This window comes from Grus americana, chromosome 4, assembly GCF_028858705.1.
Source record: "Grus americana isolate bGruAme1 chromosome 4, bGruAme1.mat, whole genome shotgun sequence".
Classification (NCBI taxonomy): Eukaryota; Metazoa; Chordata; class Aves; order Gruiformes; family Gruidae; genus Grus; species Grus americana.
Window position 1 is genome coordinate 80,661,499 of NC_072855.1, and position 15,423 is coordinate 80,676,921.

A 15,423-nucleotide genomic window follows, 5' to 3' on the forward strand; every position below is an offset into this window, starting at 1 on the left:
TCCTCTTCAAGCGCCCAGGAGACAGAGCCACGCTGCCAAAGGCTCTGCCAAGAGCTGCGGCTGGGAAGCAAAGCCCCTCGGTGGGAATGAATATGCTACGGCGTGACCTGTGCTGAAGGCCAGAGACAAACATACATTTTTTCTGCAACCACCTCCTCGTTTTTTTTAATGCTCTCTTTTCTTTCTCCTCAACTCTGCCAAGGCTCAGTCTTGCCTGTAGAAGAAATGATGTTTAAATCCTAGTAGGGCTATAAGGAGAGTTTCCTGCTCCTGAAACCCTTCTGCCTTTCCAGGGAAAATCCTCCAAGAGCAGAATTTAAACTTGTCCCCCCTCAAGCTGCCCCAGGGCTTACCACCAAGTACCTTTTGGGGTTGCTCAGGGTAGCTGAGGGGTACGTCTGCCCCGGGCAGCTCTCCTCCCCGTACTCACCACACCACGTGGCCTCACAGAAACAGCCCCAACTCGCTGGGACCACATGACTGCTTCCGATCTGCCTCGGCCACGGTCCGCGACCAAAACCAGAGGCGCCTCATACCACCTTCTTTTAACAGCGCTAAGGTTACTAGTTCAGTCTTTTGGGGACTGATAAACCACTGCACTAACTTCTTAGAGAAGCAGCCATGGACATACAGTTATGATAGAGCTGACCCCTGCAGAAAGTGATTGCCAAACCCAGGAAATCCCTTGCTGAACTTCTCACCCCGGGAGTATCATCGGCGACGCACCACTGTCGGCTGCTCCTCAGAGCGCCTCAGTTATGCTGATGGGCACAGTTGCCCTGCTACAGACACCCTTTTTGTCCTTATTTTTTAACAGGCTAATTTTGCTCTGGATTTCTTTTCCTTTGCTGGAGAACGATGCTGTGTTTCCACATGGGAGCACTCTGCAGGATGCAGAGCAGGACTCCAGCTCCTGCATCCTGATCCACAGAAAGCTGCGTTAACGTCCTGACAGTGGGCTCCCATCTTAGCGGGGCGGGGGATTTTTAAAGCAATTAATTTCCTAGCTGTTAATCACCTCACAGAGCACTTGAAGGAGGAAAACGTGGCCACTTTATCTGTGTAACCGAACAGGAACCGAAGCCTTCCTAACTCTAATCTTAACCCTGGCTGTTTGCAAACCTGTCCAGCTGTATGGAGGCAACTGGTAACGTTTTTCCACCACATCTTTTGTCCCCTTCCTTCACTCCTGTGCTGTAGATTTAGGCCTTGATCTTGCAGTCGGTACCATCAAGACACATCCTTGGGCATGAGGCAGAGCCTCCCTGAAGCCAGCATGACACAGAAAGGACACAGGACTGGGGGACGAGTTTAGAACCATGCTAGCTTGGGAGCCTGATTTCTCCACCCGTGGGAGACATGTGAAAACAGCGCAAATGATACTGAATTAAAAACGCACACAGCTTTACATCTCTGCCTACGCAGCACAGGACCACAGCTGTGTGGCGCTTACCTGGAGTGGTAGGACTGATGCCAAGGGGTGCCAAGTGTACCCTGAGATATTTGCATCATGCTGGGATCGGGTTGGTTCTCCGCAAGTTTGGTTGAATGCCAGGAGCGCGGTCGGCCTGCAGTTTCACTCCGCCTAGGTAAAAGCAGAAGGATTTTGCACATCAGCAACAGGCCAGCTCTTCCAAGGAAGATGTGAAGTAACACCAACAGCCACAGTTAAAATTGCTCGGGCTCACTTCTGTTTCGCAGCTATGTTCTTGTTTCTTCCAAGCAAATCCAGCAGTAATCACGCACCGTTCCTGACACTCACGCAACATGCTTCCCCCTCGTATTTGCAAGGCAACGGGCATGGGCAGACAAGCAGGTTATCACTGAATGCGGGGGGTCTTCCCCTCTACCTCCCAGCCAGAAGCCTTACCCCTCGGGGACGAGCCTGGGGCCCATTCACAGGGATCAGTTTACAGGCTGGGCTGCCTGTGGACTCCCACACGATGCACCGAGCAGGGCGGCTGCATGTGATTCTTACGGATGCTGAAGGAGCACTTTTCTCAAAAGGTTCCCTTCATTTTAAAGTGACGGCTGGCAAAGTCATCTAAAGAATCAAATACCGTGAGGGGGCGGAAGCCCGCACAATGCTGTTTTGATCTCTCCTCAGTGCTCATAAAAAAGCAGGAAGAGATGTGACAACCAAGTGCCAGCAATGTGCGTCCTTCGCATCCCCCGGGGCCTTGCAGCCGGCCAGCTGTCCCCCTGCAGCATGTGAGCCTGGGTGCGTCCCCAAGCACGGCACGGCTGGCCTTTGGGTGCTTCAGTCACCAACGCTAAGGAAGGTCTCCATCAGCTCTTAGGAGAAAAAAAACTCTGACAACCTTATTTCAAGCACATAATGGTGCAATGGAAAGTCAAAGCAGGCGATTAGCAATCAAGTAACAGCTACAGGCTGGGCGGACAGTACATTGAGAGCAGCCCTGAAAAGAAGGACTTGGGGGTGTTGGCTGATGAGAAGCTCAACGTGACCCAGCAATGTGCACTCGCACCCCAGAGAGCCAGCCGTGTCCTGGGCTGCATCCAAAGCAGCGTGACCGGCAGGTCACGGGAGGGGATTCTGCCCCTCTGCTCTCGTGAGACCCCCCCTGCAGTACTGCGTCCAGCTCGGGGGGTCCCCAGGACAAGAAGGACATGGAGCTGTTGGAGCGAGTCCAGAGGAGGCCACGGAGATGATCTGAGGGCTGGAGCACCTCTGCTATGGAGACCTCAGGCTGAGACAGTTGGGGTTGTTCAGCCTGGAGAAGAGAAGGCTCCGGGGAGACCTTAGAGCCCCTTCCAGTCCCTGAAGGGGCTCCAGGAAAGCTGGAGAGGGGCTGGTGCCAAGGGCAGGGAGTGACAGGACGAGGGGAAGGGCCTGAAGCTGCAGGAGGGGAGATGGAGATGGGATGTGAGGCAGAAATTCTTCCCTGTGAGGGTGCTGAGGCCCTGGCCCAGGTTGCCCAGAGAAGCTGTGGCTGCCCCTGGCTCCCTGGCAGTGTTCAAGGCCAGGTTGGATGGGGCTTTGGGCAACCTGGGCGAGTGGAGGGTGTCCCTGTCCGTGGCAGGGGTGGGACTGGATGGGCTTTGAGGTCCCTTCCAACCCAAACTGTTCTGTGATTCTATGTTTCTATGATTCTACGATTCTCAGTACCCAGAACATGCTGCACAGACTCTCCTTCACTTCAGTCTTTGGGCTTCTCCTTCATCCTGCCTCTGCTTTCCATGGAGGATCTCTCCCCCTGCTCTAGCACTAGTCTCCGCGGTTTCTAACTCTTCCTGTGAGAATGAGGAGCAGCACCGGACCTGTGTACCACTGAAGTCCCAAATGTGACAGCCTGCAGGACAACCTTGACTACATATAAAGCATAAATGCAAAAGAAGGATATCACGCATCTTTAAGTCTTAGTCTCTCTGAAAATTTCACAGCACAGCATGTGCTGAATAAGTTAGTATACAGATTAAAATGCCTCTGCAGATGTAAACTGGACACCGAAAGAGGACTCTCCTAGTTCTGCCTAAGATTGTAAAAAGAAACGATACAGGAAAATGTACAAGTAAAACATGATTGTTAGGATCAGATCCTTTACTAGCACAAGTTAACATTGGCACTGGCTGATGTTCCATGACATGGAAAAGCATTGGTAGAAAGTGAGAGGTAGAACCATTTCCCCGGTAGGTTTTCCATACAGACTTCAGAAGCACAGGTCATTCTCTCATCATCAGCTAAAAGAAGAAAGCAAAAGGGACATCCTTTTCCTACTAATATTTGTTGTGACGGGACTGTCTTAAGGAAAGCTGAACTGGAGGTTTACTGAGGGCGAGCTTAACCAAGCACCGTTTTACCATGACGTGTGTAGGTGTGTTTAAAACAGAGCTCTTTTGTTAAGCTGCTTGCCCAGAGAAACAAGGAAGCCGAACACTGCCGGATGGGAAGTTGACAAAAGTGTTTATTAAGAATAACCCGCATTCTTGCCTTTTCCGTTGCAGAGATTTAAAGACTCTCTTTGTACTTTCGAGTAGTACTAGCCCCCAGCATTAGTTTTTTGCTTGGGAAAGCACACTGAATGATCACAAGCAAAGCACCTTATCCCTTGATTCGATCAGTATAAAGCTGCAAGGGAGCTGCGTAGCCAATCTTCTGAGCCACAGGTATTTTAAACCCTTTTGGTTGATATCCTTGTAATAATACAACACGTGGACAACGAAGCTGTGAATTTAAGTCAGAAGACATGCCGTACCAGCTCAGTGCGGGATAACCTTGCATTGTTTCCACACCTACCTGATCCTGGAAATGTGGATTAAGGGTAACCGAATCTTAGCCGAGCTTAAGCCAAGAGAGGAAGCGCTGCGGTACACATGATCTCCAGCTCATGTTGCAGACTCACGCAGGTGATCTCCGAGGAGGCGGCAGGGTGGAAGTACGGAGGGTCTCTGCGCACACGCATGCACCAAAAGGCAAAGAACAGGGGGCCTGATCCAGTTCCCACTGAATCAACCAAAGACTCCTTGAGACAGAGCTCGACGGTTGTAAAAGACAGGCACAGCCGATGCTGCCTGTGCCTGCGTGTGGGCGTTCAGGGAACGCCAAGAAGTTCCTAGCTTCGTTCTTCTGTGACACCTGAAAATAGCACCTTGCTTCACCCTACTTCCTTAAGCTTAGTTTATAATTATTATTGCCTAATTAGGGAAAAGGACTGGAACTGGGGTGCAATATGACAGCGAGCACCACAGTGTCTACAGGAGAACAGCTATCTCCCATTACAGATGGAGGGGGAGCTGAACATGGTTAATCTGCAAATTTTGCAACAGCTTTTGGTTACACTTGCTTTTATTGCAGAGCACAACTTTCAGGAAGCAGTACAAAACAGTGCAAGATTAAACTCTCTGGGGCAAGTGTGGCAGAACTATTTTTGTAAAGCCCATGACATCAGATCCTGATTCATCCCAGACAAACTGGCTGAGTGATAAAACTTGCAAATGCAGCAGCTAATTCCTGACTTGAGTGAAGATAAAGAAATCATTAGATCTTTAACTTGTATAAATTTGGTGTAGCTCAGTTGCCTGGAACAAAACCTGGAGCAAGAGCTGATGCTTTGTTCCACAGGAAGTTGTAAGATTTCAAAATGCAGAACTGTAATAATAATAATAATAATAATAATAATAATAATAATAATAATAATAATACCAACAACAATAACAAGATGACCTCATCCCCTTATCCTTTATACTAGTTCCTCAAGGGCTGCACCTGGACCATACTTGTGAAAGCATCTGGACAATCTTATTAGTAAAAAATTCTCCACTTCAGATAATGGAGAAAGTGATCCCTCTGTTGTAAATGCCAAGGCTGGAAAAGAGACTCCCGGTTCCCCATGGACACCTCCAGTGATCAGATAACTTGGGCATCCAGGTCAGGCTCACATCACGACAAACGCCTCAGAGCAAAGATACCCGGAGAAGTCAGTGGACCTTGATGCAACGCTGGCATCTAAATAAGCTCCACGGCAGCTGTAACACCGATTGCATACCAGATACTGCCAAATTTACACTGTAAGCTGGAAAACCATAGGGAAAAGAATAGTCTTTAATCTTGTCCAGCTGCTGTTATCTGGGTGCTCCTTGTTGCTATACTAGTCACAGCATTTTCAGACAGAAACGTGAACAGCACGTTAGCAGTCTCCTCTAACGCAGTCTGGCGAAGGCTCGATGCAGTCTGGGCTGCGAGGAGCGTACCAACGTTTCTGAGGCCATTTACCATTAATAGCTCTGTAGCTCTCTCTTATTAGGAAAAGCTGAGCATGTTCTTCTTTGTAATCTCTGTAGATTATTTTTATGCTTTGTAGGCAAAACAGTAATGGAACTTTATAAAGATACCTTGGCACTAACTCTACAAATGAATCACCATCTAAAAAACAGCCATCCGACTCTTTCTTCACAGTATGACTGAAAGGTTGATATATCTTTTTCCCAGGTTACGAACTAAAACCATCGAGAACAACGTATTCAGTCTAATTTCCATTCTTTATGTACTATTCCTTACCGATGTCAGAGTACACGCACAACCTGAGCGCTTTGCATTTCAAATGTACTCCAGCCAGCGTCCTCCAAGAGTGCACAGATCCTTCTGTGTAAAAAGTCCCATCTTTAACCAAAGCAAACAACCTAGCTTCTTCAAATCGCCATTTTCTTTTTTTCTACATTACCCTAGAAAAGTTTCCCTCTTTCCTAAAACTCCAGGTGAAGCAGTTTTGGCAGAAAAGAAAAAGATGCTCAAATAACCCTGCAGACTCCTCTGCTCCAGGTTTCTGACAGCAGCCTCCCAGGTGCCAGCAGCACGCTTTGGCTGAGGTCAAGGACCACAGCAAACAGCAACACCGACCGCTGCTGCCGCGACAAGAACAACTGCAGGTGGATCCTTACACCCAACTTACAGGACCCTGGGATGCGAAGCAGGAAGGAAGCGGTTCCCTCCTCTCACACGCCACGTCCTGGTCTTTCACGGAGCAGGATCCTGGGGCACATCATGGGAGGAACTTGCTGTGCCGATTAGACGTAGCGTGAGAATATCAAAGCAAGCTGCTGAAGCTAGAAGAGAAGGATTTCGTAAGGAAAGCACCTTCTCTTAGGAAACGCAGAGTGAATTTTATCCTTGCAGATAGTAACAGGATGTAACTCAGCCTTTTAGAAAGCTAATGAGTGAAAGGCAGGGAGGGGATGTTCTGGCTGACCGATTAGCAACTCCGAGTCATCAATGCCCCGATAAACTGATCTATTTCTACTGCAACACCCCCACAGAGCTGGCGGGGAGTTAAGTTTTCATCAGCCTCGCATCCGGCAAACACATCATCCAAGATGGCTCAACAGAGACCAATTTGTGAACAGTTCTTTTACCACTGACCTTGTGCTCACTTTTTCTCTGTCCCAGCAAGCTTCAAAATCCTCCTCAGCAGAGACGGGGAACGCTGAACATAAAGGCAGCAAAACCTTTCAGGAAAAGCATCTCTCCCCAAGGAGCAGAATCCATCTGCTGACCCAGGCAGGAGCAGCAGTCACCGGGACACATTCTCCATGACCTGCAGGGATGGTTTTGACCAGCTGCTGGTGTTAATGTGCCCAAGAAAGATGGTTAGAAATAGAAGAGAGACCTAAGGCCAAGAGGGTCACTCTGTGCCATCGCAAACAACTGCAGTCCCTGTGGATCTGTTTTCCCCCTGCAGCCGTGTGGCCCAGGTGGCTGTGTGGGAGGGTGCTGGAGCTGGAAGGGATAGCCATGGCCTGGCCTGTTCCTCTGGGGAGGTGGAAAGGGATGGGGGCCCTGCAGCGGAGACCCTCCTCCCGCAGAAGAGAAGAAAGATTTGGATGCGAGTGCAAAGCTTGCGCCTCTCGGATCCAATCCCAGGCACTGAGTCCCAGGAGAGAAAGCCAAGGCGGCAGCTGCCCATCCTTACCACGTCATCCTCGCAGCGGGTAAGATTTCAAGCTAGCGATATTTCTAAACTAACAGAAAAGTATGTGGCAGAGGTAGTTCGTCCTGAGCCGTACCCCGCATGGTGCAGTAGGCCCTTTTTATACGGTGAGACTCCGATCATAGCGATCTGTGTGTACCCGCTCAGGGTGACTGCGTACCTGCATAAATGCGAAGCATAAAGAACAATTTCAATTTTCACCGCTGTGGACCTGTCTCCAAGATGCCCACATCTAAAAAGAGCGCTAGCGTAACATGGATACGTTCTACAGACATCCTAAAGCGCTGCTGCAGTCCCTGTGCCTAGCTATTAAGCAGGAGATGAAGGAAAAACTAAAGCACTCAGAAGCCTATTAGGATTTCGACAGAGCGAGGCCGCAATCTACTCAAAGCAATGTCGCTCTTAATTAAGGTTCAGTCATGGTTCTAAAAATAAGCATAACAGACGAGGCCAATTAGAAAGAAGTCGGACCATAATGGCGTCAGCTTGATGTGTCTTTCACTGAATCTGTCTTTTTAGGCTGACAGAGCCCTTCTGGTAAATTCTGGGGCAGGAGAGATCTGGAGTGAGCTCTGTCCCTTCACAATTTAGACTTAAAAGAAGGAGAACTCGTTAGAAAGACCTGAAGTATATGAAATGATACTTCATGTCACAGATCTCAGGCAAGAGTGTCTCCTCACCTATAAAGGAAAGGGCGAGTTGCACCCCCCACCCCACTTTATGCTCAGAGTAACACTTTCCCTAAGTAAAAAAAACACTGAAAAACCCCTCGCTTCAGAACACTTGGGTGAAATGTGTGAATAGTCTTATACCAGTACACAACCTTCTTTTCCACAATATGTTAATCTCTGCAACTTCTAGAGGACAACTCCCCACCCAGGGAATCCTGTCAGAGTATCTCACAGTTTTTAGCAGTCTAAGTCTTAAACAAAACAAAACAAAACCAAAAACAAAAAAAAAAGAAAAAACCTTGAGAAAAATACCCCAGCCGAGTTCAAGGCTCTGCCCCAGACCAGTCCAGCCTCCTTTCTCTCTCCGGCCCCTTTCCCAGCGGCACAGGCAGATGTCGTGCCTGTGAGTTGTTTCCAGTTGATATGTCAGACCCTATTTGTTTTCTCCCTTTGATGAGCATCACTTGGGATGTCTGGGTTGAATCAGACCAGGCCCTGAGTGCCACGTCGGAACTGGGACACAGGTACCTAAAGTCTCCCTGGGGTGAGGAAGCGGAGAATCAGAGGCTTTTGCTCAGATTTCCTACCATTACCATGGGCAACTCTGTGGGAAAAACTCCCCACCATACCACTGGAAAGAAAAGCCCTGCGTGAAAGCGGAGATGACAACCACGTACATGGATGTACATACAGATTTTTTTCTATCGTTCTTCTCAAGTCCACATGCAGGAAACAGCCTGTCTCTCCTCCTCCTCTTCTCTCCCTGGCACCAAAAGCAGGCAGAGAAAAATGGTGCAGAAAGATCATTTTGCGGATGGGAATGCCCAAGGGTGCCGCAATGTTCATCATGCTGCCTCTGGTTAAGGGACAAGGTGCGGATGGCTGAGGATACTTGAAAGCAGTCCCAGAGTTTGCAGGAGACCAAAGATGGCTTTTCTTGAAAGAAACGCTCTCCGCCCCAGGCTGCAGAAGGAAGTGCTGGGACCGCTGGGAGGTGATGGCAGCTGTGAGCAACGGTCGCTCCTTAGCTGAACTCAGGAACAGTCAAACATTGTAATTAATGATTATTGGTCTTGCATGTCACACCTCTGTGTTATCACATTTCTTTGGTAACCCCCAGGCTGTCTTATCCAAGAAAGGAGTATTTATCCATTCTCCAGAAAAGGAAACAAAGGCCTCAAGAGGTGAAGTGATGTACAGAAAATCACCCAACGGTCTACCGCAGAGTGCCGAGCTAGGAACTGAGCCGTGCGCCGCTGCTTCATCTTCCCTTTGCCCAAGCGTATGTCTGACAGGCAATATTTAGATTGAGGACTTTGCCCTACACAAAGAAAGGGTCCCACTGACATTCCCTGACACTAACCAGACAACAGGCTTGAATAGGAACAGCGGGGCTTTGGTTATTAGTGTGAGAGGGGATATACACAAGCTTCATTCTTGTTGATTACTGGATTCAAGGACTTTGTCCTACTGGGATCTTCTGACAGCTTCCTTTTTTAAAGAAAGCATTACCAAGCAACACGAGAAGTATGATTTAAATTGCAAAATAAGGAGTATTTCAGATCTCTATTTTGAGAAAGTACTTGCTGCCGGGATAGTGCGTCTGCACTGTTCACACAGGACTGTGGCTTAGACATGTGGAAGCCAAGACAGCCTCCTGCCTGGTACGTAGAGCGTGTGTATGGTAGAATGAGGAGCTGGTGAGCACTGGATTAAAGACCCTCTGCAACTTTCCTCTTCTTGCTACAATTTTACTCTGTTTCCTTTGCTGGCAAAATAGGAAAAAAAAACCCAGACATGGAAAAGAGACAGCTGACTAACTTAGAGTCTTTGAGAAGGACCCTTTTATTTCCTGTCTTCTCCAGGCTTTCACATCATCTCCCAGAGCACGGGCAGAAAATCTCAGCAGCCAGACCGTACAGTGGCTTACCCTGCCCGTGGCTTTGCAGAAGTCCCCGAGCTGCATTGATTTAACCGTATTGATGAATTGGCCCAACGGGCTTAATTCAAATAATTTTTCCTCATTCTTTTCCAGTCAGTAAATTAGTTAAAAAGACGGAAAAACAAGCATAGCTTAGATTCTTTCCCACCCTGGTATCAAACACACAGCAACTTGCAACAGGAGAGACTTAGAAACAATGGAAGGAATGTGTTTTCCCAGTCTCGTTCAGTGCTTAGGAGGAACTCGGTGGCTGGCAGCAGAAACGCTGCCCTGTGAGCCTGATTATCCAAACGTAACGTGGACAATGAGGCACGGCAGGTAACCAAGGGGATTTTCAGGGCAAGTGTTTCAGACAGTAGCCGGGTTCTCCTCTGAGTTACAGGGCTACAAATCACAGGCAACGCTAATAAACTCAACGCCAAAGTGCTAATGTAGAAATGACAGATGGGTGAGAAGAAGGTCCTTTAGGTGTGTGCGCTGAATGTATGTACATACATATATACACACACATACATTCATGTGTGTGGGGAAGGTATCTGTTCACAAACAGACTGCTTGCTGAGGTACTGCAAGGGGAAAAAAAAGGCATAGGGTACCAAGAGGAGTTTAAAATTTTAGCTAATCGGGTGAACTCATGATTTACTCTCAGCTGGGAATTCACCTTCCCACTGTTCCTGCAGGAGCGGGTGGGATACATGGCCGTCCTTGAGTATATCACTGGGACTCACACCGGTGGGGCGAGTGAAATAGCACATCTGCAGCGATCTAACACAATTCAAGCCACAGAACGGCTAACGAACCTGTCCTCTCCCTCGGGGGAACTTTAAATCGCTTTGGTAATAAACATTTTGTTGGTGAAAGACACCCCTGCATCTGGATTTCTAGACCTAATTCTTCCTTCCTCCTCATCTTAGATTGCCCTTTACTGACGGGTAGAGCTGTAGTAACGTGGCTGCACTGGCTGGCAACACCGCCCTGGCCTTGCTTACTTTGCACGGTGGAGGGAGCGAGGCAAGCTTCAGAGAGCAATCACGGGGCGTACGCTCAGGAGGGTGAACTGCAGACTGGTGCTGTGCTCCTCCTTTCCACACATGCTCGACTGCAACACCTGAGAAACCGGCCCTGAGCTCCGGATTTCCCCTTTGACTAAGGACATTCATTCATCACCCCAAATTTCAGAAACCGATGGGGACTGCTGACAGCCCGTCGCCTTGGTCGCCTAGGGTGAGTCTGCAGAAAGTAAACAAGCAGGGGAATTGCACCCAGTGCTCCAGCCAAAGCAGAGGTCGCCGAGTCTGAAATACCCTCCCACACTCAAATTCTTATACATTAAAGCAACTTCCTGTTTGTAACCAAAGCTTCAGCCCAGGTTAAATTGAGATATGCAGACACAACCTCCGACATTGCTGGAAAAGTGAAGCAAAACGTTGGCTCTGAAAGCCAAGAAAAATTAATCCGAGTGGAACACTAAACTTTGGAGCTTCTGCAAAGATCTGCTACTAGATTGACGGGCAAGCGGGATTTACAGAGGGCATATGCTGAATAACTCATTGCTGCAGGAAGGTGGTGGATCTATGGGAGCTTCTTTCACGAATGTGGGTCACATACCTCAGGAACTGCAGAGTCCCACACCCCAGTCAGAGATAAATCTCTCCCTGATAAAACTAGCTTGAGGAGAGATTCCAGTCTCTAAGATCTGCTCTATCCGAGAGAAATATAATTTATGGTGCAAATCCTCATCTGGAGGAAAGCAATACAAATTAGTGAGGTTACACACATGAACGCTGGCGGAAGAGCTGAGCCCTTTCTCCTCCTTTTGCAGCCACCCAGGCTGTGCAGGGTCGGCATCCGTAACTGTTTGCAGCGGCTAAAAGCTGGGGCAACTCCACTGAGGTCAGCGAGTTTGCTCCAGAAGTGCATCCTTGGCAGATGAGTTCAGAACGTGACTTCACGTGTCACATTCCCTTCTCAGCTGCTCAGTAACAGGCACCGGGCCACATTTCCTCCAGCTATAGGAAATCAGTGTAGCTTCTTGACTTTAAATAAGTCAAGGTCTGGCCTGAATGCAATGTTGCCAATAGAAGTCACTGCTTTGACTTCATGGTGCAAATCTCAGAAGACTGAGACACAAAAATCTATGAGGTCATCCAGATTACCATCTGACTGATGCAAGAGGCTCTTCTGATGCCAGCAAAAGCTTTGCCCGAGCGAACACTGTAGGATTTGGTCCTAAACTGCATGGACAAAGGAAGGAAATCAGGCTCTGCCACACCACTGGCTGATCCAGAGCAATTCAGGAAATTGACTGCTGAAGACGTTTAATCATTTAAAAACGCAGATAGGCACTCAGCAGGGTTCTCATGAATGCCAAATTCCCACTGAAACTCAGAGACTCAGAAGAAACGAGGTGGTTTTGGAAAGCCACGCACCTAAAACTGGGGAGCCACAGCAGGCTTACATCACTTCTGTGGAGATATTTTCGTCCAGCATCTCTGATGACCTTTACCACCACTGACAAAGTTTTTGAAGAGAAAGGACACCTCTTCCAGGACTCCTTCTCAGCGAGTCACCCTCAGGCAAACTGGCAGTCAAAGCAGTAAGCATTTTATACCCAGTCCTATGTATTACCAACATCCAGCAATGTTGATGCTTGACTCAAGGCCCGAAAGGTGAATTCATTTTCCTGGCACCAGGCTGAGTGCAAGGATGCCTTGGGAAAAGGTGGGCGTGAGGTTAAGAAACCGTCCTGGACCTCTTCCACCGCCTGATGCTGCAGACGCTGGGCATTCGTGCCGCTCTGCTCCAGCACTGCTGCCGCCCTCACTCCCACAGCAGGGAAGTGGAGCTTGCCAGCTGCTCTCCAAGAACAGCGGCCACAAAACACACGCGGCAGATGATAGGGACGCAGATACGCGCGTTCTCACCTGGTCTTCAGCCGTAACTTAACTCCTCCCGACCACGTGGTTTTGCTGGGCTGAAAGTCAGTGTTCACACAGTCTGGACTGAGCGGGTTGGGAGACAGGTCAGTGCATCCCTTCGCTGCGTGTGTGTCCCTGTCAAAAGAAACCAAGGCCATGTAAACACTGACACGCAAAAACCTCAGCCTTTGTATCCTACGTTTAACAAGGATTTTAGGAAAGAGGGCAGTAGACAGACCCAGGAGGCAAGGCAGGGGCATCAGTCTAGTTTTTTAGAAGTGGAAAGATGTCACAGAAAACCACGTGTGTCCCTTTCCTTCTCTACGTCGTTGCCCAAGCCGGCTAGAGGAGTGAGATTTTGCTCTCCTTTATACCTAGGCAGCGCTCAGCCCCTCTGAGTGCCCCTCACAAGCATTTTGGAAGAGCTGCACAATACCGCAGCGCTGCTTCTCAGCACGCAGGAGAGGGATCAGCTGCAGCATCCACGGCACAAAACCTCATTATCCTACATCTGCATTTTGGGACTCAAAATCCCCAAGCGTGGAGTTCAGGGGTTCCACTGCCTCTCCACACATGACCACCTTACGAGAGCTCAGGGAACGCTCTGAACACACGAGTAAAGCTAAGAGAAAGGTCCACATAGTGACAGCTAGAAAGAGAAGCCTGTCCCCCCCCCCCTACTGATATTTCCACAAAGTTAGCAAACAAATATTTACCCCGCTTCATCACACGCATGCAGAAGTCACACAAAACATGGTGTAACCATCACTTCAGCTCCTTCCTTCCCGCGGGCACAGGAGAGCCTGAAACGATCCGGTATTCCCACACGCTCCCATTTTTAGCACTGAAACGCGGGAGAGATTTGAAATTTCTGCTTGCTCAAGGAACCCCCACGCTGAATAAAAGCGCGTCTGAAAGGACCCCCTCCGTGCCTCCCTCGGCCTGCAGCGGGCCGTGGCCCGAGCTGTGCTGTAATTGCCTCTTGTTGTGTGCTTAGCAGGCTGCAGGCTGAGCGCACATGCCGGCATCTGGGGCTTTGGATAGCTGAGATGGCTTGGATGCCATTCCGGTGAGAGGCCAGCCGTCTTTGTGTCCGGCTGGGTCCTCCCCCACGCTCCCTCCCCAAGCCCCCACGTGCCAGGCAGGAATGTTAAGCCTCACATTGCGGATGAGATATACCAGGGAAGCGCAGCAGCACTTTCACCTAGATTAGGGAAAGCGACTGGTCCGGAACGGCCTTTTTGCTCGCCCTGCTTATCTCCATCCAAAGTTTACCCCAAATCCTGCCTTAGCTGCTTTTTCTTTCCGTGTGCCAAATCCCGTTCTGCTTTGTCTCTGCCAGCCCTCTCCTCTGAGATGATGTCAAGCCTCTCATCAGACTAGAAAGATCCCCCTCCCTGCTCCTGTACCAGCCTTGCTACATACTGGGAGCACAACCTCCTTTACTGCAGCCCTGGGAAGCGCCAATACCGCTAACTGCTACAATTCTCTTTGCTTACCAAGTGTACCATGAAAAATTACTAATTTTAAGAGGAGATTTCAATGCAAGCTAGAGAAAGGACAGAAGGCCTGCCCCAGATGAGGATTTAAAAGATTGTACATAAACAATTTATATATACAAATAGGTATGCAATTTTGTAAGCAAAATGTATTTACAGCTGTAGTGTTTAAAAAGTCCTCTGTTTAAAGCTTTGTATGGAAACACCGGAGAGATGGTCCCAGCCACAAAGAACTGTACTTCTGCCCCTATAGATTGCCCCCGAGAGATTTGTGTGACACGGGGCCCCACAAAGCCCCTGGGAGCGTTTAAGCACAGCTCAAACTCGTGGCGAGGCTTCTGAAGCCTAATGAGGTGTCTCGCTGGCAGGATCCCGTCAGAGGGGAAGGATCTCAGCAGCAGCACTTGTCTTAACTCTGGGGCAAATCCTGACCTCCCTACTCACGCTTCATTTCCCACACAGGGAACGACCATCCCTTATACCTCCTGGTTTGCTAACGGGGCTGTGAAGGGAAGATGCAGTTTACCTGAAGATCCTGCACAGGCGGTACCACGTAGGGGTGACACTACCTTAGTTTAAAGGGGAGAACAGGCACTGGGCTGTGACCGTACCTCACTGATTCGGGGTAACCCTTGTGCGAGTCAGAACTGGGGGGTCACTACTGGGGGCTGGCCTAGCAGCCTTAGTTGCAGAAGCACCGATGCTGGGGCTTCCGCTGATTTTGAGGGGCAATGCAGGTGCTGAGCCCTTTTGGAAAAGGCATCTGGATGTCCCAAAGTGCCGCCGACTGCCAGGGCGCTATAAACAATGCAACGCCGAAACACTTACAACGTCGAGGCGATTTCTTTGAGATACTTCTGAGAGTGGTGTTTCAACCTGTTTGAAAGCAGATACTGGCACAGTAGAAGATGGTCTTTGCCGTGTTCATAGGAGACGCCTTGGATCAGC

The 15,423-nt window shown here is 49.1% G+C and overlaps 1 protein-coding gene across 7 annotated transcripts in view; it reads right to left on the reverse strand.

The window, feature by feature from the left end:
- SHROOM3 (shroom family member 3) overlaps positions 1-15,423 on the reverse strand; it is a 151,540-nt gene that overhangs the window by 21,090 nt on the left and 115,027 nt on the right. For 5 of the 7 annotated variants that reach the window (XM_054824665.1, XM_054824664.1, XM_054824666.1 and 2 more), the window contains 2 exons: positions 12,983-13,111; positions 1,454-1,585 (listed from right to left, as the gene is read on the reverse strand). In XM_054824665.1, coding sequence (XP_054680640.1) covers positions 1,454-1,585; positions 12,983-13,111 — 261 coding nt within the window. Of the gene's footprint in view, positions 1-1,453; positions 1,586-12,982; positions 13,112-13,692; positions 13,938-15,423 lie in introns of those variants that run through there. The other 2 variants (XM_054824667.1, XM_054824670.1) reach the window with 2 other exon arrangements.